This window comes from Colletotrichum fioriniae, assembly GCF_027942845.1.
Source record: "Colletotrichum fioriniae strain IMI 355084 chromosome Unknown scaffold_1, whole genome shotgun sequence".
Classification (NCBI taxonomy): domain Eukaryota; kingdom Fungi; phylum Ascomycota; class Sordariomycetes; order Glomerellales; family Glomerellaceae; genus Colletotrichum; species Colletotrichum fioriniae.
In genome coordinates, this window is record NW_027076837.1 from 4,595,255 (window position 1) to 4,621,312 (window position 26,058).

The window sequence follows — 26,058 nt, forward strand, 5'->3', positions numbered from 1 at the left end:
GTCCTGTCTACTAGTACCTGTTTTGGCCATATATCCATCTTAGGCCGAGGGAGACAAAGCTGCATTGATGAGGGGAATCCATTTCCAGACTCCAACAGATTATGTACGCTGTCGTCACAACCAGCGGCGATAAGTCATCGGTCGATGTGCATGTAAAGTTGGATAAGTTCCAATCTTCAGTCAATGGGGAACGGTCGGGTTGCTGATTACCCCTCCCTCCCTTCCTTAGAATAGGAACATTGATAAAGACATTATCCCAATCATATCTGACGTCTGGTGGTTGTTTCCCCTAGTACACCCTCTTTCGCCATCATCAACTTCCATCATTTCGTCCCAGTATCTTCTCCAGTGCATCATCCATCATGGGCTCACTTGCACCAGCTCGGTGGGAACTTAAGGCCGATAAGTTGAGGAAGATCCTCAAAGACTCTCTCAATCCGAAATGGCTCTTGGCCCCTGAAGACCTGCCTCCTCCAGGCCAGCTGAACATCTCCAAGTTCATCGACACATGCAAACTGTTGACCCCACAGGAGCAGGAGATCACGGCATGTAGCGGCACCGAGCTAGTTAGCCGGATGGCCGCTGGCAAGCTTACCGCCGTTGAGACAGTGACAGCGTTTCTCAAGCGCGCCCATGTGGCTCATCAGCTGACCAACTTTGCGACCGAGTTCTTGGTAGACGACTCTTTAGCTGCTGCTGCAAAGCTCGATGCGAAATTTCAGGAGACTGGAAAGATCGTTGGACCGCTGCATGGTCTGCCGATTTCTATCAAAGAGCATATCGGACTCAAAGGGAAGATTGTGCATTCTGCCTACGTGGCTTGGGCGGACAATATTGCCCAAGAAGACGCTCTTGTTCTTCGACTGGCTGCGAAGGCGGGTGCTGTCTTCCATGTCCGCACCAATGTACCACAGAGTTGCATGGTGAGCCACGTCGTTCATGATATTCCGAGACAACCAGACTGACTGGTCGTACTACAGCACCTGGACTGCAGCAATCCCATTTACGGCACAACAGTCAACCCTTACAATCGCAACCTCACATCGGGCGGCTCTAGTGGCGGTGAAGGAGCGTGCCTCGGACTTCGTGGCTCTGTCTTGGGACTCGGCACAGATATCGGGGGTTCCGTTCGTGGACCGGCGGCCTTTTGCGGCTGTTATGGCCTTCGTACAACGGCTCTGCGCAATCCCTACAAGGGCATTTGCCTGCCAGGCCTAGGTCAAGAGAGCATCAAGTGTATCCTGGGCCCCTTGGCGAACAGCATCTCAGATATTCAGCTCTTTGAAGATGTTGTACTTAACCAAGAGCCCTGGGACGAAGAGACCTCTCTGGTTCCTCTGCCCTGGAAGAAGATGGAGCCATATCAACCAGGCCAATTTACTGTTGGTGTTATTTGGGATGATGGGTAGGTGATTTGACCCATGTCTTTGAATTGGCACTGATACTAGTTATTCAGAATGGTTCATCCTCATCCTCCAGTAATCCGTGGCCTCAAGCACGCTGTCGACAAGCTTAAGGCAGCTGGGGTCAAAGTTGTAGACTTTGAGCCATACAAGCATAGCGAAGGGGCCGAGATAATTGAGCTTCTCTATTTCCCAGATGCAGCCGAGACACAGAAGGAGGTCCTTGCAGAAGGAGGTGAGCCGGTAGCACCACTTACGGAGTGGGCATTCCAGTACTCAAAGCCGGAGCCGCTCACCATCAGAGAGAACTGGGAACTCAACTTACGAAGGGAAGCTTTCCGTGAAGAGTAAGGACTATCATATTCGTTATCTTGGCTTATAGCTGATACCGTTGGCTTTCAGGTATCATAAGGTGATGAAAGATCGCGGCGTGGATTTCATCCTCTGCCCCGCCTATGTCGGCGTTGCCGCGAAGTGCGGCACTCCTCAATACTGGCATTACACGACCATCTGGAATATTCTGGATCAACCAAGTATCACTTTCCCAACTGGGCTTTATGCCGATCCTACGGTTGACGTAGTTGATGCCGATTACAAGCCTCGCTCAGCAACCGATGAGAGGGAGTACAAGAAATGTAAGACTATAACACGCCCTGTGGCTATACTTTCTCGGTTGAGCTATTGATATTTACCAAAACTTAGATATTCCCGAAGCATTTGTAGATGCCCCGGTTGCCTTACAGCTCGCCGGCAAACACTTCCGGGATGAGGAGACAGTGGCCGCAGCAGATTTAGTGACGAAGATCATCCAAAATTGAGGTAACCTTGGTTGGCCCTTCATTTTGCAATGAATCCCTGTTTGGATGATTTGGAGTTACCGTTGAATAATTAAATGATTTTGAATCATTGCCGACCACATATATTCCAATCATCAAGAGAACATAAGTCCCTTTATAGGTAGATTGCTCAATTTGGACCCTCGCAGCGTAGCTCAGGACTAGATTTCTGAGCCAAAGTTTGCAACGCCACCATGATAATACGAACCCATCACGACGGCCAATCAATACTCGAAGTCATCCTCCAGATTGCAGACTTGACAAGTGAGCCAGAATCCTGGCCCCTCCAAGACGTCAATCTGAACGGACAACACGCATTTGTGCGAAAGAATATGTTTTTCATTGAGCAACTGCCTGGGGTGAATGCCTTATATACCACAGACGAACTCAAAGGGTGTGCAAGGTTCTAGGTTGTAGACATGTGCGACCAACTTAACCCCGCAAAGGACTGGGAGCTACTCCAAGCGACACGATAAGCCGACCGACCCACCAAGAATGTTAGGAAGATTTTCATGCGGGGTTGTACATCCGACCTCCCATGATAAGACATGCCGATCCTGCGCAATCTCTTTCGTCGGGTCTTTGGAGTAGCCTGGCTTCGGGGCTGGCGTATATGCTTCGTCATTGCCGATTGCTGATTTCAGCGCATCAATACATGTACATTATACATGCGTCAAAATGCCCAAAGCCAAATTGCGAACGAAGACCGGGTGCTCTACTTGTAAGTTCATCCTGTTCACCTATCGGACGTCGGTAACGTTGCTGATACAGAACAGGTAGGAAGAGAAGAGTGAAATGTGGCGAGGAGAAACCGGTATGTCGCGCCTGCGTTGCTTCAGGACGCAGTTGCATGTGGCCATCCTCCGACGACATGTATGACAGACGTCACCGATCTCGTCGATCTTTCTCTGATGATAGGACGTTACCTTCGCCGTCCTCTTGTAGCGAGGAATCCACCATCTCTCTCGAGTTGAGAGAGCTGCCGGACCTTGAACAGGAACTGAGCCACCACTATCTTAACGTATTTCTCTCGGTGCTCTTACTCCCCACAGTGAGGGAAAGTGACCTGGAAGGCTATGGGTCGCAGGTAATGAGCATGATGCTTCGCTCAGAAAGCGTAAAATGCGCTGTCCTTGCTGCGTGTGCTTCAAACAAGTACATGCTTTTGAGGTCAAGAAAGTATCACGATGCAGCACTGGGGTACTACTTCCGCGCCGTGGAACTGGTCAACCGTGCTCTCCATGACTTGGGTGCATCCGCCAAGGGGCCGGACGATCCCCTGCTGACCACCGTTGTGTATCTTTACTTGTACGATGTAAGTTCCCCGTTGTTTTTGAGTCTCAAATTCCATCCCAGTCTCATTATTTCGAAAGATGTGGGGGCCGCCCGACGAGACTTTAGACGCGAGGAAGCATGTCGACGGCGCTATGAACCTGCTCAAGCTCAGATACGAAGACACTTACTCACCCATGTCAATGTCGAGGCCTCTACACCGAATCAATACCGAGAGCGTGCTTTATCAGGCATTCCTGCTTGCAATGCGAAAGCCATTCGCGCCCAACTTCCATGTGGATGAACAATTTCTCGATCGATCCGAACATGTTCTCAACACAAGGAAACTTATCGACATATTATCCGAAGGCGATAGCCCCGTACTGGGCTTACCACTGCCGTTATACCGTCTAATAACGGACCTCATTGACTTCCTCAACTCACCCAAGCACCCGAGTGAAGCGTTCGTGATTCGGATGAGAGAGGAGATAGAAACATGGGAAGGCCTCGTACTGGTAGACGATGGCGCAGCCAGATACCCTTCGTCTATGACGAGCTTCCACAAAGACGCTGTTACTCTCTTCGTTTTGGGCGCTTCGCTGCTCCTAGACTACGTCGCAGAGTCTTCATTCTCTAACCACATGTCAACGCCCCAGGTTTCAAGGAATACGCAGGACAGATGGAACCCACAACAGCAAGCATTAAGTGCACCCAGGTGGCAAGTGCAGCGAGCCTTTGAGATTCTTCGTCGACCAGCCGCTTATGAAACGTGGACTCGGTGCTTCTTGGGTGCTTGGCCGATGTTGATACTTGGGTACTCCGTTACCTCATCTGAGGATATCTCGTTGATACGAGGTGTTCTGACGCAAATGGTAGAGCGTATGGGGTATGGGGAAATTCAAAGGATTCTCGATGATCTGGAAGGAGTCTGGACTATGCGCGCTGATTGTCGGAACCCAGGTGGCGAGATTCTGAGAGAGTCTTTGGTGACAGGTGCTATTGAGAGGACTTGTTCGTTGTGATGAAGGGATGTGGGCGAACGCCTCCGTATCCAACTTACAACACGAGAAGGTGGGAGATTGTTGGGGGATAGTCGCTCAAGTATACAGCGCTCATGATATTTTTCCATTCTATGGTACTAATTAAACAACAATCGGCGACGAGCATCGTGGTTGCACCGCAACTCAGTGACTGAGGCCTTTAGCATGCGCTTTGGCAACATGGCGCCAGTACCTCTTTGCACTCTTCTCTCTGATAGTTCTACCATACTTGGTCATGACAAAGATACTAGCATTCCAGACGAATCCAATCGCGGCAACAATGATGTAGGTATCGCGATATCCCATGTGATTCAACCAAGGAGTGATTCCATAGTTGATTGCAAACGACATGGTGTTGCGGATGATGACGCATGTGGTAATCATGTCACCGCTAAGCTGCGGATACGACGCGATAGCATATCCGAGGGATCCTGCCACGGCGAGGGCGTTGTTGATGGCGAGGGTGAACTGGGAGATTACGAGACCCATCCAGTGAATATGGTAGGTCACACCCAGACCGTACAGGAGCATGCTGAACGGGACCAGGAACATTGATGCGGAGAAGAGCCAGAGGGAGTGTTCCGACTCGGAGATTCCATTGTTGCGTCGGGCGAGGCGGATCGTGAGCAGCCGACCAACCTTGCCGCAGTAATAGCCTCTGTCAAGACGCGTAAGTCAATGATCTCTTTTATCTTGGGAAGTATGCAGGGAACACTTACCCAACCATAGTACCAAGTAAGCCTCCGGCATAGGCCGCTGCTACACCGGCAGTAGAGAAGCCGTACATGGTGGTGTAGACAGTGCCAGCGGTAGCATTCTGCACACCCGACCATACCAAGTTGTTGGCACCGTACATCAGGCTAAGCAAAAGTTAACTTCTGGATTCAACTTATTGTAGAAGCAAGTTCTCACCCTGCGTAGACGACTGAGGGGTATGTGAAGCCTCTAAGTCCACCTAGTGCGATATCCAACATGCGATTGGGCCTAGGCTTGTCCTTGACACTGAGCTTTTGGATATAAGTCTTGCGAGGATAGATCATCTGTCCGGTTTCGGTATCAATAGGTTTGGCATTTGTCAAGTTTTTCTCGCCCGCTTTATCAGAAGACTTCTCGTCCGCATCGCTTCCGTTGTGTTGCTCTTGAGCTCCGGCCGCATGGCCTAAGGATGTTCTGTCCTCGACAAGCCTCGCAGGACGATCATAATTGGTCTCCTCCATGAAAAGGAAGCAGTAGACGAGAGCAATGCCGTTGAAAATAGAACACCACCACTTTGAAAGGCGAAAGTTAGCCAGGTGCGCCAGGTGCGTCAGGGAGGGGGGCGCGAGGCTGCAAGAGAACATGACTTACCAGAGTCCATTTCCAACCCATGCCCACGTTGATGAAGCCTGAAAGCATTGGGGCGAGCTTTCCCGTCATTGAGAGACCCCACCCGTAGAGTGCAAGGTATTTGGGGCGCTGGTGCGCGAACCACTGTTCGATTGTCAGTTGAGCACATTCATGGGGGCCTGCTTGGGTTCCTACTATATCTGTGATGGAAATTTCGCACAAAGATTCCACCGGAGCCCCAAATAGACCTAGTAGGATGCGATTAGCTAGATATGTGTGTTTCGTGGTGCACATCGGGGCGGTAGCAAGGATAATCTGGGAGCCGAGACATTAGGAATGATTCCACCTTGGACGCTGGGTTCGCTCGAAGGACTTACAATGTTGGCGATAAGAGACGCCAGGTACGCTGGTCGCTTCCCATATTGAAGCGCAAATGGTTGCCAGATCAGACAACCCCAGCCATAGAACAGAAACTAGAGCAAGAGTAACATGTCAGCATTGCACCGAAGTTGAGATTCGGACTCTCCTCACCATGATTCCCGTGCCATTGTTGATATCTGAAAGCGATAATCCAGTTGCCTTTCTGATGGGGGTAACGACAGAATAGACAGCACTACTCGGGATTGCGATCATGACGGTGTAAACCAAGACGCAAGATGTCGCAAGCCATTTTCGCTTCTTTGTCCAATTTAATGGGTCCTCTGGGTCTTCCGACGGGCGAGGAATGAGGACGATGTCCGCCTCATCGGATCCGGTAGCATGTTTGCTGATGACGGTGCCGTCCACGTCAATGAGTCTGGTGGTGCCAGGAGGGAGGCCATCGCCATTAGTCTGAGCGGGGTTTGCGTGAGCCATTCGGTTGCTGTCTGTCAACCCCAAAGAGACTCAAATGATGCGGCTGTGTCTATCTTTCAGACGTCCTGCGCAGATGGCAGCTGGCGTAGGAGGTATTTGAATCAGTAGAAGAGTGTTCTTGAATAGATGGGATCCATGTGCGACTTCAGCTACTTATCAGCATTACTCGTGGAAACGTTGACGCGGTATGGCAATCCCCAGGAACGGTTCAACCAAACTAGATGCATACATCAGCCACCCGGGTACGGCACTCAGCTATCTCGGTATGCAGCGAGTTACGGATTGCATTTATAACAGCCTGCGTTGGCCAAGGCGTCACTTTGCCGGGAATAATGATAAGACAACCAGGTTCTCAGTCTCGGACATTGCCATGGGCGTCCCGCACGAGATGACTGACAGTCGAACTGTGCCGAATGCTAGATAACGACGCCCGAGAGGCACGCGAACGTTGAACGCCACGCTTTAGGAGAGCCCTGGATAACGATAGCAGACATCTACCATGGATCCGCTTAAAGATATGCGCTTACATCTCCTCGTTCCTGGGTCGTCAACCGCCCGCATAGAGCGGAGCCCCCCAAAAACAAGGGTGCGGGATGTTGCACTAGGATAGAGGCTTCAAGGCCCACCACTAGACCAAGTTGGCAGTTGACAGCGATAGGCCGACAGAGCTCAGTTTGGCGCTATCTGGGAATGGCAGATAGGGAAGACATTATCGCTTCAGATAAGGTAGGATGCCTCTTACAACGTGTACTCTAGAGGTGGGCAAATGATATTTGTGAAGTCAAGCAGCTGTTTTGTGCTATGTTTTCGTTTTTGTGGTCTTGCTTTGAAGTGCTGTGCAACGTGACCGCAACTTAGACAGCATCCCGACCCCAACCATTCCGAAGTTCGCCCACAATGGCAATCACCGCAATTCCGAAAGGCTGGCGGGAACTCGCACAAGTCTGCATCGACATCCAGCAAAAGTCAATACCCAAGCAATATGAACTGCCAAGCGGCCAAGTTCCTCCCAAAGATCGTCGAAATGTGCTTAATGTCCCAGCCGAGTCTGGAATTTTGACTACGGAGGAAATTCGGATGACTGAGCAAGATGCCTCAAGCTTGTTAGAAAAGTACAAGAGCGGCCAATGGACTGTGAAACAAGTTGTCACGGCTTTTCTAAAAAAGACAACCATCATTCAGCAATTGGTATGAATAATTCACATGGTATAGGACATAATATTCCTAGCTAACGGAGGTTTTCACGTGGCAGACCAACTTTGCCACCGAGATTCTAGCAGATGATGCTATGAAGAAGGCTGGGGAGCTTGATGCGCACCTCCAAAAAACAGGCCAGTTGGCCGGCCCTCTTCATGGCATCCCAATATCAGTCAAGGTTGATTTTTCCCTTCCCGTATGGAGACATCCGGTTGCTAACTCGCTTCTAAAAGGAACACATCGGTATGGGTGGCCATATCACTCACGCAGGGTTTGTATCAAAGATCACAAACATTCCGCTCGAAGACGCCCTTTCCATCCAGATTTTGAAAAAGGCTGGAGCAGTTATTCATGTTAGAACGAATCAACCTCAAAGTCTCATGGTGGGTATATCAGTCTTTTCTACTTATGACAATAAAGTTCGAGAGTGTGCAAATAAGCTAACATCCTTTCCTCCATAGCATCTGGACTGCAATAACAACATCACCGGGCTAACTAGAAATCCACACAACCTTCTTTGTTCGCCTGGAGGATCCTCCGGTGGCGAAGGAGTATCAGTCGGCGCAAAATGCTCAGTGATTGGCGTGGGCACAGATATCGGTGGCAGTATACGCATTCCTGCCGCCTTCAACGGTTGTTATGGACTTCGACCGACGGCTCTGCGCGTGCCAAACCTTGGAAACTTTGGTATCACATCTGGCCAAGAGAGCATCCGGGGTGTGGTTGGACCTTTGGGCCAGAGCGTTGATGATCTGGATCTGTTTATGAGTGCTGTTCTCGCAGCTGAACCGTGGGATACAGAGACCATGTTGGTTCCCGTGCCTTGGAGACCTGTCAATATCAGGAAAGAACTCACGGTGGGAATCATGTTTGATGATGGGTATGTCTATTTTTTCGTCTTCTGTTATCTTTGCCACTGACTTGAGCGGATTTAAGTTTCGTCAAGCCACATCCTCCCGTTCTGCGGGCTCTTAGTTCAGCTGCGGACAAATTGAAACAGGCAGGCGTGAAAGTGGTAGATTGGGAACCCTTTGACCACCAGCGCGGCTGGGAAATAGTGGTAAGTCGCCTTGTTTTTTTGTTCCTTCACCTAGGCTCTCTTTTCTTTTCTTCATTAGATAGGTTCTATGTGCAAGATTCACCTCGACTAACTAGAGTCAGTCCGCCCTGTACTTTCCTCAAGGGTCCAAGCCGTACCTCGACACATTTGCTGAAAGTGGCGAGCCGGTCCTCCCACTTACCGAGCATGCTTTTAGGTTCTCAAAAGACGAGCCTCTTACAGTCGCAGAGAACTGGGACCTCAATTACCGGAGAGAGGCATATCGGCGAGATTATCATGCTCTAATGAGATACAAAGGCGTGGATGTCATACTGTGTCCTGCATACGTTGGTGCGGGTGTGTTGCAAGGCGGCGCCGAGTACTGGAATTACACGGCCATTTGGAACGTGCTCGACCAACCAGCAGCCATCTTGCCGAGCGGACTAAAAGTTGACAAATCCATTGACGAGCCCGAAGAAGACTACACACCTCGGAATGAATATGATGCTAAAGAATGGAAGGCCTGTAAGTCAGCCCCCATAGCTCACTGGAGTTCGTTCATTTGTCGCGATTGCTGACGGTGTGATGTTGTGCAGATGACGCCGACCTTTTCCACGACATGCCTATTTGTTTACAGCTTGTCGGAAAGCACTTCCAAGATGAAGAAGTGTTACAGGCAACTAAGCTGGTTGACCGCATCTTGAAGGAATAGAGTTTCATCTTTTAGTAGATTAGACACAAGGAATTGTCCGGGGATCAGCGCACAATTAGACCTAGACGCTAGACTTTTCACTTGCTTCAGAGTCTTGAGTAGATAGACTTAAACGTTTCGCCATCACCAAATGCCTTCTTGGAGTATCTTGTCTAAGTACTTATGTGTACCTACACAAAAGGTTTCTAGGTTGTACCTTTCGAGGTGGCGGGAGTCTGGGGTAAATTACTTCGATCGAAACCGTGTCGCAAATGGTGAGGATTGTGTCGAGTCTCCACGCTCATGCCAGTAGACGTTTTGTGTGATATTTCAATCGGCCTTACAAGACGTCAAGTTCTATCACCGTGTACGTTGATACGGGAAGACCAATAGTGAGACTCCCTTTGTAGCCGACCAACAACTTGGTCTGGACTCTAAGGGGTAAGGAACCGCCGAGACAGACTAGAGTTCGGTGACTTCGTATTCGTTAGAGAGCCTGTTCATCGTCTACCTTTCTCGAATGCTTGGCTGCTTCGGTGCTGCATTCCGTAGATATGAAAGGGTAAGGATTGCGGGGTGCCTTCTCGAGATAACAACGCCCGCGGGCAATCGGCTGTATTATCCGATCAGGAGAAAATACCCTGCCGGGATAGATGCACCATGGCACCCTTAACCTTGCTCACGTCTCCTTGGGGTTGACTGAACTGGTGGGCGCAGCTTTGGGGGAGGGGTCGCCGTGTTGATAGGGCAATCCCAGGCCCCCCCGACAGTTCATTGTGGTCAAGCCCTGGCGTTGGCTACCTGAGCAATCGCAACTGAGCGGGGTCGTCGATCGCTGTCGGATGCCTATTCCAGAAGCCAACGGAGTGGCACAGCCCATGAGTTGGATCAACGTCCGGTATCGCGACCATCATGTCGCTTTCGTGTCTTTTTCTGAAAGATTGATACCGCTCTCTGTCTTAGAACACTTCCCTGTTGAATGCGACACTTGTGAAGCCATCCAGAGACGACATAGACTCTCACCAGCGCCTTTGGGGACGGTGATCAATCTTTGAAAAGCCAGCCCAATTCACCCTGGCCCGACCAGACACAAGCAACGTGCCCATTTCCAGGCAATCAAGATGACCAAACTCATCCAAACTGTCGACCTCTCGAACACGTCCTCGGCATACTACGCTCCAGCAACAATCACGCGTGCTGGTTCCTTAGTGCACGTATCAGGCTTGCCCGGCAACACCAAAGATGGCCAGGTGCCGTCAGACTACGACTCCCAAATCCACCTCGCACTGCTCAACTTACGCAAAGTAATCATAGCTGCCGGATCGACAGTATCAAACATTGCAAGCTTGACTCTCTACATTGTGGACTACGATGCCTCCAAGCGCCAACACGCCCGCCACGTTCAGCGGTTCCTGGGAACGCACCGCCCCGCAATGACGCTTGTTCCCGTACAAAAATTGGCGGTGCCGGGCTGGTTAATCGAGATCAACGCCGTGGTCGCTCGACCAGATGCACTTTCAGTTCCTCGAAGCCTCCCATCGGGGCAGGAGACTGTCGATGTTGTCATCATTGGTGCGGGATTGGCGGGTCTTTCTGCTGCTCATGAGGTCCGACGGGCTGGGCTAAGCTGCGTTGTCCTAGAGGCCCGAGATCGTGTAGGCGGCAAAACGTGGAGCCAACCGATGGAGGATGGCAGGGATAACGGGGTATTCGACCTCGGCGCGGCGTGGATCAACGACACGAACCAAAGCAGGATGTATGAACTTGCGAAGAGATATGGCGCCGAGTTGATCGAGCAGAACACCAAGGGTAATTGTGTTCTTCAAGATTTTGATGGCAAATGCAGTCCTTTCCCGTATGGGGAGCTGCCCAAGGTCAGTTTCAAATACACCCTGTCAGATATGACCATTCCTCACATGTTTGTCATGGAAATAGTTCAGCGAAACGACGCGTGATCATCTTGCCCAGATCAGAGACATGGCAGAAGCAGATTGCCAAGCCCTTGACGTTTTCAGACCAAGGGACACATCTCTCGACTCTCTCACATTCGAGGCCTACCTTAAATCCCGAGGTGCTGATAGTGTTGCTCTAGCCACAGCCACTGTGTGGACACGGGCCATGTTGGGTCAAGAGCCGAGAGACATCTCAGCACTGTACTTCCTGAACTATTGCAAGTCGGGCGGTGGACTGTTGCAGATGCGGTCGGATAGAAAAGATGGAGGACAGTATCTCCGAGTCCGGCAAGGCACGCAGCTCTTCTCTAGAGGGCTGGCCTCTTCATTGCCTGAAGGTGTCGTTCGTCTCTCTAGCCCCGTTCAGGCTGTTGTACAGAACGAGAATCGCTCCGTCAAAGTCGAAGCTGGCGGTAAGGTCTACTCTGCGCAAAAGGTCATCACTACCCTACCTGGCCCCGTCCTCAAAGCGATTTCATTTCAGCCGGCGCTACCCCATACGAAGCTGGCCTGGATCGAGTCCCAAACATACGGGTACTACACGAAAGCTATGATGGAATTCAGCACCCCGTTCTGGGTCGAGAAGGGATATTGCGGATTGGCACAATCTTTCGTCGGCCCTGCTTCTGTAATCCGTGACACGAGCAGTCCGGCAGACAAAAAGTTCGTACTTACATGTTTCATGGCCGGCGAGCCTGGCCAGGCATGGGCGGCAACGGCAACCGCCGAGCGAGAGAGCAGCCTTCTGCAGCAACTGAGCCTACTGTACGGTGTTGAGAATATTCGTCGGCTCTTCAAGCAGATGGTTTTCTACGAATGGGTTAACGATGAGTTTTCGGGATGGGGATGCCCTTGCACGTCACTCACTCCTGGAGTTCTTGACACGCTTGGTGGAGATGGGCTTCGGGAGCCGTATCGTGATATCCATTTCGCGGGAACAGAAACCGCAGGTGAATGGAAGGGATACATGGAAGGCGCTGTACGAAGTGGAGAGCGGGCGGCTGCGGAAGTTGTGAAAGGTCTTCAAGGCGGTCTAGTATCACGCCTCTAGTTACCTCATGTATTCCTTGGTTAATAAGCTCGATAATATTACACGGGCTTGAAGGTATGTCTTTGCCGATACGAAACATTTGACTTTTCTACTGAAGTAGAGGTAAGCATTTATCTCCATTGAAGCTATAATCTGAGATATCATGTTCTACTACCAGACCATATCACTATTGCTGCACGCTAACTTATAAGCAGCGTGGTATCAGCCCCGAATGCTGGGATCTGGCTCAAGAGTCCACTACCAACAGCTCACGGTGTTGTATGTAGCGGCGCCGGGCTTCTGCATGGTTGCCATTCTAGAAGACCATGCCGCTCAGACAAGGGACGAGAGCGCTGTCGCGCGGTGCCGGCCTCTGTGCATCAGCCTGGTGTTTCGCCCACCGGCATGGCATACAAGCTTCATCCATTCACAATCGGCCGATCTTTTCACTGGCGCAGTGAGTTAAGGTTTCCCCTTCCGAAGCATTGGTACCGTAGTGTTTGTCGCAATAGCCAAGCAGATACAGATAATGCCTGGCTTTTGTTGATGGGCGCTCGGTAATCTCGGTTTGTGGGGGAAGTGCAGGGTATCAATTGGAAAGCTGCCACTGTAATTCGATCCAGTACGATGGACTCGGGATTCTGGGAATGCCTGATTTGATACGTTAGATGTATCATACCTCTTTTGACTTCGACCAACGGCCCTTGAGGTTGCGACTTTGACATTGGATGTTGCGCTTATCGATGGGATTGTCTTGTACATGTATGTGGTCAGTAGTTCAAATACGTAGCCTGAAAAACGTGTCTGAGGATATGAATGCTAGCGGTTGCGTTCATTCTGAATTTCCCTTTCGCCGGCATCTACTGACTTATCTGCCCAATCCGACTTGTAGACTTCTTTGCGAGTCACTTCTGAGGTCTGGATTTTTCGAGGCAGCTTAACATCTTTCCGAAGACACATCGGCGTCCATAGCGACCTGTACATCCAAAATGCTCACCACATCATTCCAGTTGACTCATGTCACACCGATTCCCGACTACATGACGCGCGAGGAGGTCCTCTCCCACCTCCACAATGCGGAAGTCCACATCAAGAGCGACCCCAATTTGACGCACTGGACGCCCCGCACGCCAAAAGTACCCCCCACTGTCCCCGACGATGTCGATTCTATCGCCGTCACTGAGTGTTACACGATCACGGATACGGTGCCTACCAACCTCCCAAAGGCGCTGCCCAAGGGCATGTTGGAGAAGAAGAGCGTCAGCGAGTACGAATTTACTTTTACCCCGGATGGGAGTTTCGTCAAAATTCACTGTCCCATGAGCGTCCTTTTGGAAACGCGGTGGCGTGTTCGGAAGGGGAGCGACGGAAGTCTCGAGTTAGAAGAGGTTGTGGACGCTCACTGTTCCCGTTTCCTTGTGGGCGTTGTAAAAGGCGAACTAGAGAAGAACTGGGTGGAGGTCCACCGGAAGATCTTAACAGGGAAAGCATGAGTCGTAGGATCACAGAGCTTACATCGCGATAGACGTACGCAACATATAATACAATGACTTTTACTTGGACAGAGAGATTCAAGATGTTCAAGAACCAAGCAATCATTCGCTTTTACCAAAAGAAAACACGACATCCAATACAGGCCCGCGCATCACCTAGAGATCACCTCCGCTTCACATCCTTCGGAGAACACCTTCGGAAAACACAATGTCGGCGATCATATACGCCGTCTCAAATCAAAACAGGTGCGCCACTAATCAAAGTTTTCAAGGCCGGCCGGAAACAGTCCAATTGTCATCGTGTATACACGAATCTTGAGAGGCACTAAAGATTCGGACATAATCTTTACTCTCCTTTGCACAACTCTCCACGCGACTTCCAGATTTCATACTCGAAGTCGGGTTGAAACTCTGTGTATAATGTCTCCTATGTGTTCAATCGGAGTTAGCCTTCAGCTATTCTTGTCGAGGTTGAGTATCACGCAGGCTTTTTTACATACCGGATCAGCATTGACTTTGGCTGTGAACTCAGCCTCCTTTGCCCCGATCATATTCTTGGGGAGACCTGTGCTTTCCACCATAATCTGAACCTCGCATGACTTCTCCATCAGGGTGAAAAGATACGCTGCCTCATCAACCGTGCCTCCAGTCGTCAACAAGCCATGATTTTGAAGGATAATGACGCGGCCCTTTTCACCCAGAGACTCCGCGATCTTTTCACTTTCGTCAGCTTCCAAAACAACACCACCGAAAGACCTGTACACAGCCTGAATTCCCCAAAAGTTGCAAGTGTCTTGACTGATAATGTCAAGCGGTCTTCCAAATGTTGACCAGGCTTTTCCGGCTGGCGAATGTGTATGACAGGCCGCATGAATATCAGGGCGAGCTTTATGAATGGCGCTATGGATCATAAAGCCTGCTGCGTTGACAGCTGCCCTGTTGCCACCGATGACTTGACCCTCTTCGTCAATTTGAACCATGTCACTAGCTTTGAGCATTCCAAAGTGTTTTCCAAGCCTGATTTGGTGTTAGAAGCAAGTATTTCGAGATAACAACGGGTTCTAAGGGACTCTCACGGGTTGATCCAGAAAGTATTTGGGTCTACTGGGTCTCTAACACTGATGTGTCCACTGGTTCCTTCAGTGAACCCTTTACGCGCAAATACTCTGAAAGCGCCAGCCATGTGCTCGAGCTGCCATTGTCTCTTCTTGTACGGGTCCGAGATATTTGGGATACCGGGAAACTCATAGCCGCCTGTCGATAGGGCTGTCACTCCTGATTTTTCCGCAGGCTTTTCGGCGGCTAGCGGTGTTGCCAGAGTTTCCGATGATTGTGTGATAGTTTCGCTATATGCAGCGGCCATAGTGATTGTTGTCGACATGGTTGAGGTGAAACCTGTGCTTGGTACATAGAATCCTCGTAGTCGGACTCGAATGCAGTGGTGAACTAGATGCGATCTTGCTTATCTCGCGATGCAATACCGGGTGGCTCGTTTACCACGCTTCTTATCCAGCAATAGTCCTCTTTACGAATGTGAACATTGCCCAAATTCCAAGCAAGACTTGATGTCCTTGACCATCGACCCGAACATGTTGCATCTGGTAATCAACTGCGACTAGCTGCTAGCTTCGCTGTCGCCTTCCATCGCGGGATCTACTCCTACCTGCCTTATCATCGTCTCCACTCCAATCGGCGCCGGCCTCGCGAATCATGATAAGCTTATCCGTATCTCCTCCCGGATACTTTCCGGGGCCCCGTGTTTATCTCCAAGACCAGGGTCGTCCAAGAAAGCAACAGATTACGAAGTCGGTCGGACGGGATCCAGTAGTCCGCTGCTCTCGCTCTCAGCTTCCTGTTTCACACAAGGGTAGGAGAAGCCAGCAACTCGATCGCTGTCAACCTCAACTTGACCGATGTCCTCTCCGAGGCCTGTGGCGTATCTCGGTCGAAAGCGCACCAAGACTTTCACTGGTTGCTGGACATGCCGCTCAAGAAAAGTAAAGTGTGACGAGGCCAAACCACACTGCTCTCCATGCAAAGTACGGGGACTTGACTGCCAAGGTTATGGTGTTCGGCTTCAATGGCTGCATCCCGAGACTACGGTCCCGTCAGATTCTATCGGACTGGCGAACGATGCATCAGCGCTTAGATCTCTAAGGCGACAAGTTCCAGTCTGTAAGCTCTCCGATCTCCACAGACACCTCTCCACGCAGAACTAAGAATTATGTAGCACCCGCTGAACAAGTTCTGACATGGAGTCAGGTCGAAGGGATCCTCAAACTCATTGACTCTGTGGAACCATCATCGGCAACCAACTTGAGCGATGACGTGGGTATCAACGTAGAGAATTTCGGAGTGTTTGGTGCAAGGGCACCATCGATCATCGGTTCTCGGATCACTGCCGGCACTTTACTGATGCAAGATACTTTCACGGCAACCAAGGCTTGCGATAAAGAGCCTGAGCAAATTGTGGGCATAGACCTGGCTCTCTACAGTTCCTCTCCCAGTGTGCCAAGTCCCGAAAGACAGCAAACTTTGCCATCGCCTTCACATTCCGAAGCTGAAGCAGCTTGGGAGTTGTGCAATCTGCATGTGCAACAGCATCCAGAGACGGAGATAGGTACTTTAGGTACAGAATTTGCCGTAGATCATTCAGATGACCTTCAAGGCGAGGAACCCGTTATCGAAATCTCGTCATTTTCATCAACACATCAGCGGTGGCTTTGGAGCAACGTCCCCACCGAGCTTGCAAATCCACCACTGGCATTGATCTCTGAACGAGAGCGGTTTCTGATGCATCACTACATGCATAGAGTAGTCAACATATTTTGCGTCATCGATAATGCGAAAAGTCCCTGGAAGACAATACATCTGCCACGAGCTATTCAGGGAGCCGGTGAGCTGAGTGTGATGGGCACAACATCTAGGATCCGCAACGCCCTTCGAAATGCACTGCTCTCCGTCAGTGCCTACTACTTCTCAAATGTGCAGGCATCAGAAACAAGGCAGGAAGCAGAGTCCAAGTGGGTGGAAGCAGCCACTCTCTATCGCTATAATGCAATTGGATTACTCAAACAAGCTGTGGAAGTTGACCTCCACACGCCAGGAAGACCCAAGTACAAGGAGTTCTTAGCAACAATGTTGTCGATGATTACGATAAACGTGAGTTGCAGTTTTATTCAGTTTTACCCCTCCACGCAACAAAGGTTATCAAGTTTTCCATAGATGAGGAACGAAATTCTGTGCTTGATCTGCCTGTCTACGTCTACTACACCCACTCCAGTCTCTTTGATCCTTGATAAATACCGATGAAATCTTTCCATATCTTACTAACACAGAAGCTAGGTTATGTCAGGAGACACAAGCACCTGTGGTGTTCACTTAGACGGCGCTCAACAGCTCATCATCCACATGGGCAGGGGGAAGTCCAGGCTGTCTTCAAAAGCTCGCGCTTTGCATAGGATATACTATTACCTTCGCGTTATTTACGAAAGCACCGCTCCCTTGAGGATAAACACATGTCGCTTTTCACCATCATCTGGAGAAGATGGTCTTCATGTGTCTCGCTCCCCAAGTCAACAGGTCTCCACCATTACCGTTCCTTTCCCAGACGAGGATACAATATCTACGTACTCTGGCCCTGCGCAGGCAGCAAGCGAAATGGCTTCATATGAGTGCATTTACGGCATCCCCCAAAGCTTGCTGGTCTTACTTCAAAGAACCATTGATCTTGTTGACAAGGTCGATGCCGCAAGAGAGAAACTTGGCATCGCATCGATGCCGAAAGATTTGGACAAAATATGTGATGATATTGAAAAAAACATCTTTGACTGGCCACTCGACTTGGAACTCACTCGGTATCGCGATTCCGACATTGGCACGAGCTTTGGTATCATTTACCATCAAACACGTTCATTTCACAACGCTCTCATTATTTACTTCTCCCAGAACGTCAGACTACTCAGTCATCGATACCTCCGTCAGTACGTAACAGAGGTTTTGCATGACATTGAGGCCATCGAGACCATCAAGATCAAGACTAAGCTACTCGCTGCACCCCTTTTCTGGCCGGCATTTATGGCGGCAACGAAAGCTCATGACCAGCATCTTCAAGACCGATTTCGCCAGTGGTATGCGAAGGTTGCGGTTTACGGCATCAAGGCTGTGAGAACAGGTACTCAAGTTGTGTATGAAGTGTGGAAACGGGGACCCTCGTCCGATGGTCGTGTGACGAGCCAGTGGCGTACGGTGGTAGAGGAAACAAGGACGACTTTGATGTTGACCTGATTGATGGCAGATCGAAAGAGAACTTCCAACTCTCAGAGACTGATATGGCCTAGTGCTTGAAGCGAATGTCCTTGCGGTTACTGCCCTCGTCCTTTGTCGTCTCAAGGTAGTGAATCCTCTCCTGGAGGCCACCATTAGCTCTGGAGATTATTAATAACTGTGATATGACTTACCTCTTCTGTCATTGCATTCCATTCTTTTTCTCTTTTCTTGTTACACCACATATAGAACGCCTTAGCAATCAGATAAACACAGATATTCATGCAGCAGATTCCAATTAGAACCCGGTTACCACGTCGGTCTTCAACATCACAGATCTCGTCAGCCTTTCACGACAGTTATGGAGTTATGCGACGGCACTCACATTCCGGTCTATCATCTTCTCGGTAAATATTGGAGTAGATGACGCGAGCAAGCTGAACCATCATACTGGCAACATGGAACCATTAGATAGATGTTTGTTGAGTAGAGTTTGGTCTTGACTTACTTATACAAAGCCGCGGAGACGGCCCTGGTACGAACAGAGTGAGAGTTCCGAGATGCCCAAGAGACGTGCATGGCATGAGCTAATAACGTCAGATTCAGTCATTTCCTGATCTTTAACAGAACTGAGACGTACGCGATGGATATGACAGGAGAACAGTGACAACAGCGTACTGCGCCCAGGGACTAGCATCTGCCGGAAGAACAGCCATAGCTATGAGATTCGGGAGGTACCACAGCTGCGTGAATGCACCAAACAACGCCCTTGTGTCCCATATCTCGGATAGATATGTCATGATCAACATGAAAATAGCTCCCAAGAACTGAGGCGGAATACTCAGCAAATTCGTATCGTTCGTGTTGAATCCCAGGTTACGGAGAGTCAGCGTGAGATATTGGTCGGGAGGGCCGGCCGGGATTTCCCAGAGAAGACCAAAGATGTAAATGGGCCAAAGCTCCCAGTCAGCGAGAGATTTGAGGAGTAGCTTGGGTGTGATTGCCTGCCGATTGTGCATATCGCATTTCGAGGGGTCGTCGCGAAGGATTCGGTTAACCAGGATCTTCTCTTCCTGTTCGTTGAACCATCCATTAGGTCGCCACCAAGCCTTTGTTTGCGTTGGTGAAGCTGCCATTGCGAACCAGGACCACACACTGATTGACAGAGTAATGATCCCTTCAATTAGGAAGAGCCATCTCCAGCCCTCGTAGCCGTTGATCCCATCCATGCGAAGAACACCAAGCGCTAGCAGGGGTGCGACGATGTCCGTGATTCGACGGACTGTCCAAAACATGGCAAGTCGAAAGGGGAGCTCGGTTGACTTGAAGAAGTACGTCAAGTACAAGACCACATCGGGAATGAAGCCGCCCTGAAGGACACCCAGGAGTGCACGACATACAAGGAAGGAGGTTCGACCACTTAGCCAGAATTGACAGCCCGATACCAGGCTCCAGGAACACATGATGAAGGGAATCCAGCGGTCCGGGCCGAGCTTCTTGCTGACCATCTGCGACGGCAACTCTGCGCAGAGGAAAGATATTTGGAAGACTGTGTTGCCAAGATTGTAGTCGTTGGTGTTCATGCCAAGGTTCTCGAGGAAAGAGGCCGAGTTGGCTTGACTCAGATTGCCTCGAGGCAGATCGAGAGCGAAGAAAGCTGTGGCAACGTTAGAATCTAAGCATCGGGGTTCATATACCATGATACACATACCGAGACACGCCCAAAGTGTCACACGCCAATCCATCTTCGTGATTAGAGGCAGCTCCTCGCCCCAGCTCCATCGAAATGTCGGATCAAAGCGATGCAGATTCTCATACTTTGGATGTGGCTGGAAGAACTTCGCAGTGGAAGGGTGGTCGTAGACGGACGGCTGTGTTGCTATCGCACTGGGATCGTACCCATTCTTCTTCTTGAAGAAGGACAAAATTGGGATGATGGGAGCATCTTGCTGGCGGAGGTCGGCTTGCTCACGGAGGATGCGATTCTTTGTTTGCTCGATCTCCTCGTCAGTCGCCTCGAGATTGATCGTGTCAGTGTCTTTCTTGCTCTCGGGCTCCGAGGCCGAGGCCGAGGATTTCTCGACGATTTGCTTCTCGGACATTTTTGGGTGCACAGGCTTCCCAGAAGAGTTGATGGTTTTTGGAAGCTCAACTCGAGCAAAGAATCATTCCCTCGACATCACGGGGGCCGAGGATACGTATTTGAGGATTCTGTTTTTAGTCTGGCTACAGTGAACACAACAACCTGGCCATTGGCGTGATCTTGTTAGCGTAATATTCGTGCGTTGCGCACCTGGATGTTCAGGCTGTAGTTGGCAGATTGTTTTGCGCGATATTCGATCCCTTCTACCCGGTCTTATGGCAACAATGACAAAAAAACAAGGGGAAGACACTGCCAAGTATTCTCAACACTGATAGCTCGACACTTCATGGCTGAACGCCAATGATGTATCCGCAGACATCACTTCAACCCCCAGCTAAATCCATTTTCACAGCTGATTTCCTCAAAATTGTGTTCTTGGTAGTTCTTGGCCGTGGCAGTGTTCGTTCCTCGCCGACAGCGAATGAACAATTCGCGTCCCGAGGATGGCTACGAGAAGAAGTGAGAAAGGAGCAATTGTGAGCGAGACTGGGATGATGATGCGATTTACCAAGAGAAAGACGTGCTTTTGTCTGCGATAAGTTTGCAATGACAAGACTACAGGCAGCATTTAGCGGTTGCTTGGTAGTCTTGGTAATGCGCCTTGGCAACCTTGTTCAGGAGGCGAGCGCTGTATTTATAATGAGCGGGTGCCGATTTCGTAATTTGGTTGAAGCATGGCGACATGGAAATTCAGTCGAGGTTTATTCCACCGTGGAGATCTTCCTCTCGTAGGAGTTTCTTTTAAGATTCCTTGTCTCGAGACTTCACTTACTGCAAAGGAATCTGATCTGGCCACAAAGTCAAAGTCCAGCTTTACTTGGCTATTATCGTGCTCTATCTGCGTGCATCATGGCCCATTCGCCGCATGCGTGGTACATCATTATGCTTCTAAGGATCTGCTCCCGTCTATATCTTCTAATCATGGATACTCCCGACACTGATTCCAACCTGATTCCTCACTCTTGACGACTGTTCTCGGACCAGAAGGAAAGACCTGACTGGGCCCTGAGAGTTCCATACAGAGCCGCACCGTCCAGGTTCTCGCCTCCATACGCTCTTGCGCTGAGCATATTGTTTGTCGCAGTATCCAGCGCCGGCATCCTCACACCCAGGTCGTTGGCAACTCGGAGCGCATGTTTCGCGTCCTTGATGGTGTTCGACACAAGGAATCCAGCCGTGCCTTCCTTGGGAGCCCAGGATCCGCTAGTCATCCTGCGCGAATAGCTCCCCAATACCGGTCCAAAGTTCTCAAAGATGAGATCTTCCATCACGTTGCTGCCAATGCCGTTCTGCTCAGCCAAGACTTGAGTCTCGGCAATAGCCTCGAGGAAGACGACGAGAAGCACGTTTCTGCAAAGGTCATGTTAGCCACCATCGCAAAGTCACGCGTACCTCGAGACGCCACATACCCTGTCACTTTCAACATGGGGGCCTTCTTGACATCCTCGCCCATGTTGATGACTTTCCTTCCCATCACATCAACAACCAGAGGTTCAAGACGCTCGATAGCCGCCGCGGGGCCCGCCATGGCGAAGATGAGTCTTCCGGCCTGAGCGACTGGGTTGGCACCAAAGACCGGGGCAGCGATGAAGGTGGCACCGGCCTTTTGCAGGGTCTCCGATACGGATCCCGCCGTGTCGGGGTGTATTGTGGAGCAGTCGATGAACGTCTTGCCGCTGAGATCGATGCCGCTTGCAAGGAGTTCCTCGACTAGCGATTGGAGAACCGCGTCTGCCGAGACCTGTTTGGACAGTCAGAAGGCAGTCCTCAAGACACAACTTCCAGGCGAGGTAGTGTATCATGGCAAGACTGACCATGGTGAAAATATCGTCGCATATTTGCGCAACCTCTACGATGTTGTTCTTTGCAACAGCTCCTGCTTCTACCAAAGCGGCTCCCTTTGATACAGTGCGGTTTGAGAATGTCAGGTTGGCGCCGTGAGACTGAAGCTTCTTTTGCAGGTTGATGGCCATGGGCAAACCCATGGATCCAAGGCCGAACTGCTTCTTGGTTAGTACGTCACTCCAACAAACTGAAAATGTTACGATTCAGTCCACTTACCCAGCCGACAGGCTTGATTTTCTGCATATTGTGTAAGTGAGGTCTAAGTAGGTAGCCGGTAGAGTGGCTCTAGATTCAAGTTGAACGAAATATAGTGGTAGTCCAAGTCCCAAATGTATTCTCATCAGTATTCGTTTTGTTTTCTTCCATCGTAAACCGGCCTTTATGTCTGGCTTCTTGAAGCATTTTTGCCTCCTTCGTCGGCTTGCGACCCGACGTCAAGCGGCGATGCCGTGAGGCCTATATTGCTGGCGGAGGATAATGGCTCATCGCCTATCAATGATGTGGACAAAAGATAAGCTTCAATCTAAGCTCGAATCGACGAAACCATACCTTTTACTTCCAATCTCAATCCTCTTCCTGCTCAAATGCTGATGTGGTGCAGCGATGCCGGCCCGCAATCCGAGAATGGCTGATAAGCATCTCTCGGATGATCCGCCCGGGACCCACTCCGCACTCCAAGAGATCTAACATGCCCGCTTTCGGAGTCGAGGTCCGAGCAGTCGACACAAGTGTCGTTGGTCTGTTTTAGCACTACTTTCATCGAATTCCTTGGCCGATCTTGCTTGCTGTCGGATTACAGACCGAGGGGTGGCGTCTTTCGGTAAAGATCCGATCTTATCTTTGCGTTTACACAAAGGCGAATGATGTAAGTCAATTTCGGGCAGTCCCTTGAGTTCTCGGAGTATGTAAGTGCCTATAGGTCCGTCGATACCGGTCAAATATTGACTTCTTTTAACGATAATAGAAAGGCTTTGTACTTCACATGAAGATATATCACTGCTGAGCTTCAAAGAAGGGCTCAAGTAGAAGGCACGACGAGATGTGCGCCCCTGTCCTAAAAAGGTATTGCCTTGCCTCGTGTCAGTTTGAGTCAACTCATACAGATCCCATTGCCTCCACCCTACCGGTTTCCATCTTGAAAAATTCGATTCCGCAATGAAATTTGCTGACTTCTTGATCTAACCAACACCATGGTAGTTTACACATGATCAACTATGGCATGATCTATAGTAGGCCTTGAGCAAATATTTCCCCATCTTCAGAAGGATCAGTAGTGCTTATTCACATCTCATTTCACCCCAATGCAAGCTCGAGGGACCATATCCTTATTGTGGCATTTTGAGAAACCTGTTAGTTGAGATTGGACAAATAATCTCACTTCCAGGAGAGAAGCAGGTCCCTAAGGGGTCAAAAGATTCACCGGAAGAAGTCTACTCGACTTTTCTCTGTGAGACTCAAAGCTTTGACAATTTCTACAAGCTTGAGGCTTATCTGCTTTCACGGTGCCTTGAGGCTATAGGCGTAGGATCTGTGGTTGCCAGTCAGACTTCCAGAGTTACACTGTATCCCAGTCGTCCAACGGACACCTTCCGTTTCAAGCACTTGGCGTTGCGATCACCCCACTCACAGAACCTGGCACCGTAACCCTCTCCGCGGCGTGGCTTCCACGAAGAGCAGCTCAATGGCCATGCAGATGAGGACATCTCGTATCGGGGCTTGCTAAGATTCGAATTGCCTGACGTGAAAGTCGAGGGGTATGGCAGGATGCGACAAACATCACATGAGAAGAGGAGCATTAAATGATCAAAAGCCCCGGTCCTGCACCAGGGTCTAGTTATCGACTTTTCTGAGCTATCATTCTGAAAATTGGTCCAAGTTCCGCCATCAACAACCTTCATGAGCTTCAAAATGAAAGGATTTTGTGTGTTTGGCATCGCCATCGCCTCTCTTGTTGCGCAAGGAGCTGCCGCGCCAAATCCGCAGCAACAACAAAGCACGGCTGCTATCCCTTGCAGATGGATCGTCACTCTCAAGTTAGGTATCGACAAAAGCGACGTAAAGCAGCATCTCGATTGGATCCATGATACTCACAGACGAAGCTTATCCCGTCGTCAGACCACTGGAATCGAAAGGACATTCGGAATCGGGAATTTTCATGGCTACACTGGCGAGTTTGATCAGCAGCTGTTGGCCGAGATTGAAGCCAAAGATGAGGTGCGTGTTCCTGGACGTGACGAGATTCTTGACGATGTCCCGGTAATTGACATTGATACGGCGCCTCTCAGGTCATTGCAATCGAGCCAGATCATGAAGCTGCATTGACAGCGCTCACCGAGGTTAGCGACCAGCCCTGGGGCCTAGCCAGCCTCTCGTCGCGATCAAAACTTATCAGCGCCGACGTGGATCACCAAAGCTACGTCTACGACACGAGTGCGGGAACAGGCACATTTGCCTATGTTCTAGATACCGGGATTCGCATCTCCCATCCCGACTTCCAGGGGCGCGCGATCAAGGGCACCAACGTCTTTCCCGAAGTTGCCCACGACGATGATTTTGGGCACGGTACGCACGTGGCTGGCATCATTGGATCCTTACGGTTCGGTGTCGCAAAGAATGCGACTATTGTCGACGTGAAGACGACCAGGGTTGCTTATAGCACGACGGCCAAGATTATCGAGGCGTTGGAGTGGTCTGTACAGAATATCACCGACACGCCTGGGAGGGTTGGCAAGTCCGTCATCAGCATCAGCCTAGGTAGGTCGTCTGCTCCTTCATTGAAACGCTCAAAGCCTCACTTCTGACCCAACATTAGCGACCGCTACATCCACGGCTTTGAATGACGCCGTAGACGCAGCTACAAGCTTAGGCGTCTTCGTTGTCGTCGGTGCTGGGAACGACGGAAAGGATGCGTCCACGAGATCGCCGGCTAGTGCGCCGACTGCCTTCACCGTTGGCGCGATTGACATTAACAGCACCAGAGCTACGTGGTCCAACTATGGGCCTTCTGTGGATGTCTTTGCCGCCGGTGTGGATGTGAGATCGACTTCGTTGTACCAAGATGGGACTGAGCTTCTGTCGGGAACGTCAATGTCAACACCACACATTTCCGGGTTGGCGTTGTACTTGAAGGGATTGGAGGGCTCTGCTGTGGATGCACCTGCGGCGATTGGAGCTCGCATCAAGGAACTTGCTACCAAGGATGTTGTCACCGATGCTGGAGTTGGAAGCCCCAATCTTGTTGCATACAATGGGAATGGTCGACGATGAGGGGTTAAAAGGTGTTGTTAACTGGACAGATGTTAACCGCAGACCGGAGTTGCCTCCGATCAAGGTGAGGGCACAGATCTGGAGCCGTCACCGAAGCTCACCTCGGTATGAGTAGTCAGCAAAGCTCTAGTGACCTTTTTCCACCGCCATTAAACGCAAAAAGTTCCAGGCAGGATGGTCTAGACCTTTGCAAACACAAAGCAATTGAATGCAAGCGCCGGGCTTCTGCGGGCTTATCTGGGACACCAGCTGCGGCATGACGTCAAGCTTCCCTGTCAAGTTGGAAAATCCAAGGCAGAAGACGCCTGGAATTCCATCGCGATTCGACGCCAGTCCCAACAGAATTGACGGGCCAGCCGTCCATGGATTCATGGCATCCTGCTAGCGTCGCGCCATTTTCCAG

At 50.4% G+C, this 26,058-nt stretch overlaps 7 protein-coding genes across 7 annotated transcripts; 4 read left to right on the forward strand and 3 right to left on the reverse strand.

Moving 5' to 3' along the window:
- Window positions 1-362: 362 nt before the first annotated feature.
- Window positions 363-2,221, forward strand: N0V96_001157 (uncharacterized protein; the record flags this gene model as incomplete). Its single annotated transcript, XM_053196862.1, has 5 exons — window positions 363-923; window positions 981-1,405; window positions 1,457-1,750; window positions 1,806-2,038; window positions 2,106-2,221. 5 exons carry the CDS (start codon window positions 363-365, stop codon window positions 2,219-2,221), a joined length of 1,629 nt encoding a protein of 542 aa, XP_053045789.1.
- Window positions 2,222-4,695: 2,474 nt separating this feature from the next.
- N0V96_001158 (uncharacterized protein) lies at window positions 4,696-6,732 on the reverse strand (the record flags this gene model as incomplete). Its single annotated transcript, XM_065756148.1, has 7 exons — window positions 4,696-5,209; window positions 5,271-5,411; window positions 5,464-5,819; window positions 5,899-6,021; window positions 6,073-6,192; window positions 6,255-6,350; window positions 6,409-6,732. 7 exons carry the CDS (start codon window positions 6,730-6,732, stop codon window positions 4,696-4,698), a joined length of 1,674 nt encoding a protein of 557 aa, XP_065615388.1.
- Window positions 6,733-10,780: 4,048 nt separating this feature from the next.
- Window positions 10,781-12,627, forward strand: N0V96_001159 (uncharacterized protein; the record flags this gene model as incomplete). The annotated part of the gene is made up of 3 exons (XM_065756149.1): window positions 10,781-11,533; window positions 11,595-12,416; window positions 12,487-12,627. The coding sequence occupies 3 exons, from the start codon at window positions 10,781-10,783 to the stop codon at window positions 12,625-12,627; spliced, it is 1,716 nt and encodes a 571-aa protein (XP_065615389.1).
- A 774-nt stretch (window positions 12,628-13,401) lies between these two features.
- Window positions 13,402-14,134, forward strand: N0V96_001160 (uncharacterized protein; the record flags this gene model as incomplete). The annotated part of the gene is made up of 2 exons (XM_053196858.2): window positions 13,402-13,410; window positions 13,652-14,134. 2 exons carry the CDS (start codon window positions 13,402-13,404, stop codon window positions 14,132-14,134), a joined length of 492 nt encoding a protein of 163 aa, XP_053045785.2.
- A 4,336-nt stretch (window positions 14,135-18,470) lies between these two features.
- Window positions 18,471-20,502, reverse strand: N0V96_001161 (uncharacterized protein; the record flags this gene model as incomplete). The annotated part of the gene is made up of 4 exons (XM_053196856.1): window positions 18,471-18,561; window positions 18,909-18,987; window positions 19,041-20,057; window positions 20,112-20,502. The coding sequence occupies 4 exons, from the start codon at window positions 20,500-20,502 to the stop codon at window positions 18,471-18,473; spliced, it is 1,578 nt and encodes a 525-aa protein (XP_053045783.1).
- Window positions 20,503-21,499: 997 nt separating this feature from the next.
- N0V96_001162 (uncharacterized protein) lies at window positions 21,500-22,631 on the reverse strand (the record flags this gene model as incomplete). The annotated part of the gene is made up of 4 exons (XM_053196855.1): window positions 21,500-21,893; window positions 21,953-22,284; window positions 22,358-22,543; window positions 22,605-22,631. 4 exons carry the CDS (start codon window positions 22,629-22,631, stop codon window positions 21,500-21,502), a joined length of 939 nt encoding a protein of 312 aa, XP_053045782.1.
- A 1,665-nt stretch (window positions 22,632-24,296) lies between these two features.
- Window positions 24,297-25,655, forward strand: SUB2_1 (Suppressor of the cold-sensitive snRNP biogenesis mutant brr1-1; the record flags this gene model as incomplete). Its single annotated transcript, XM_065756150.1, has 3 exons — window positions 24,297-24,602; window positions 24,674-25,142; window positions 25,201-25,655. The coding sequence occupies 3 exons, from the start codon at window positions 24,297-24,299 to the stop codon at window positions 25,653-25,655; spliced, it is 1,230 nt and encodes a 409-aa protein (XP_065615390.1).
- Window positions 25,656-26,058: the final 403 nt, after the last annotated feature.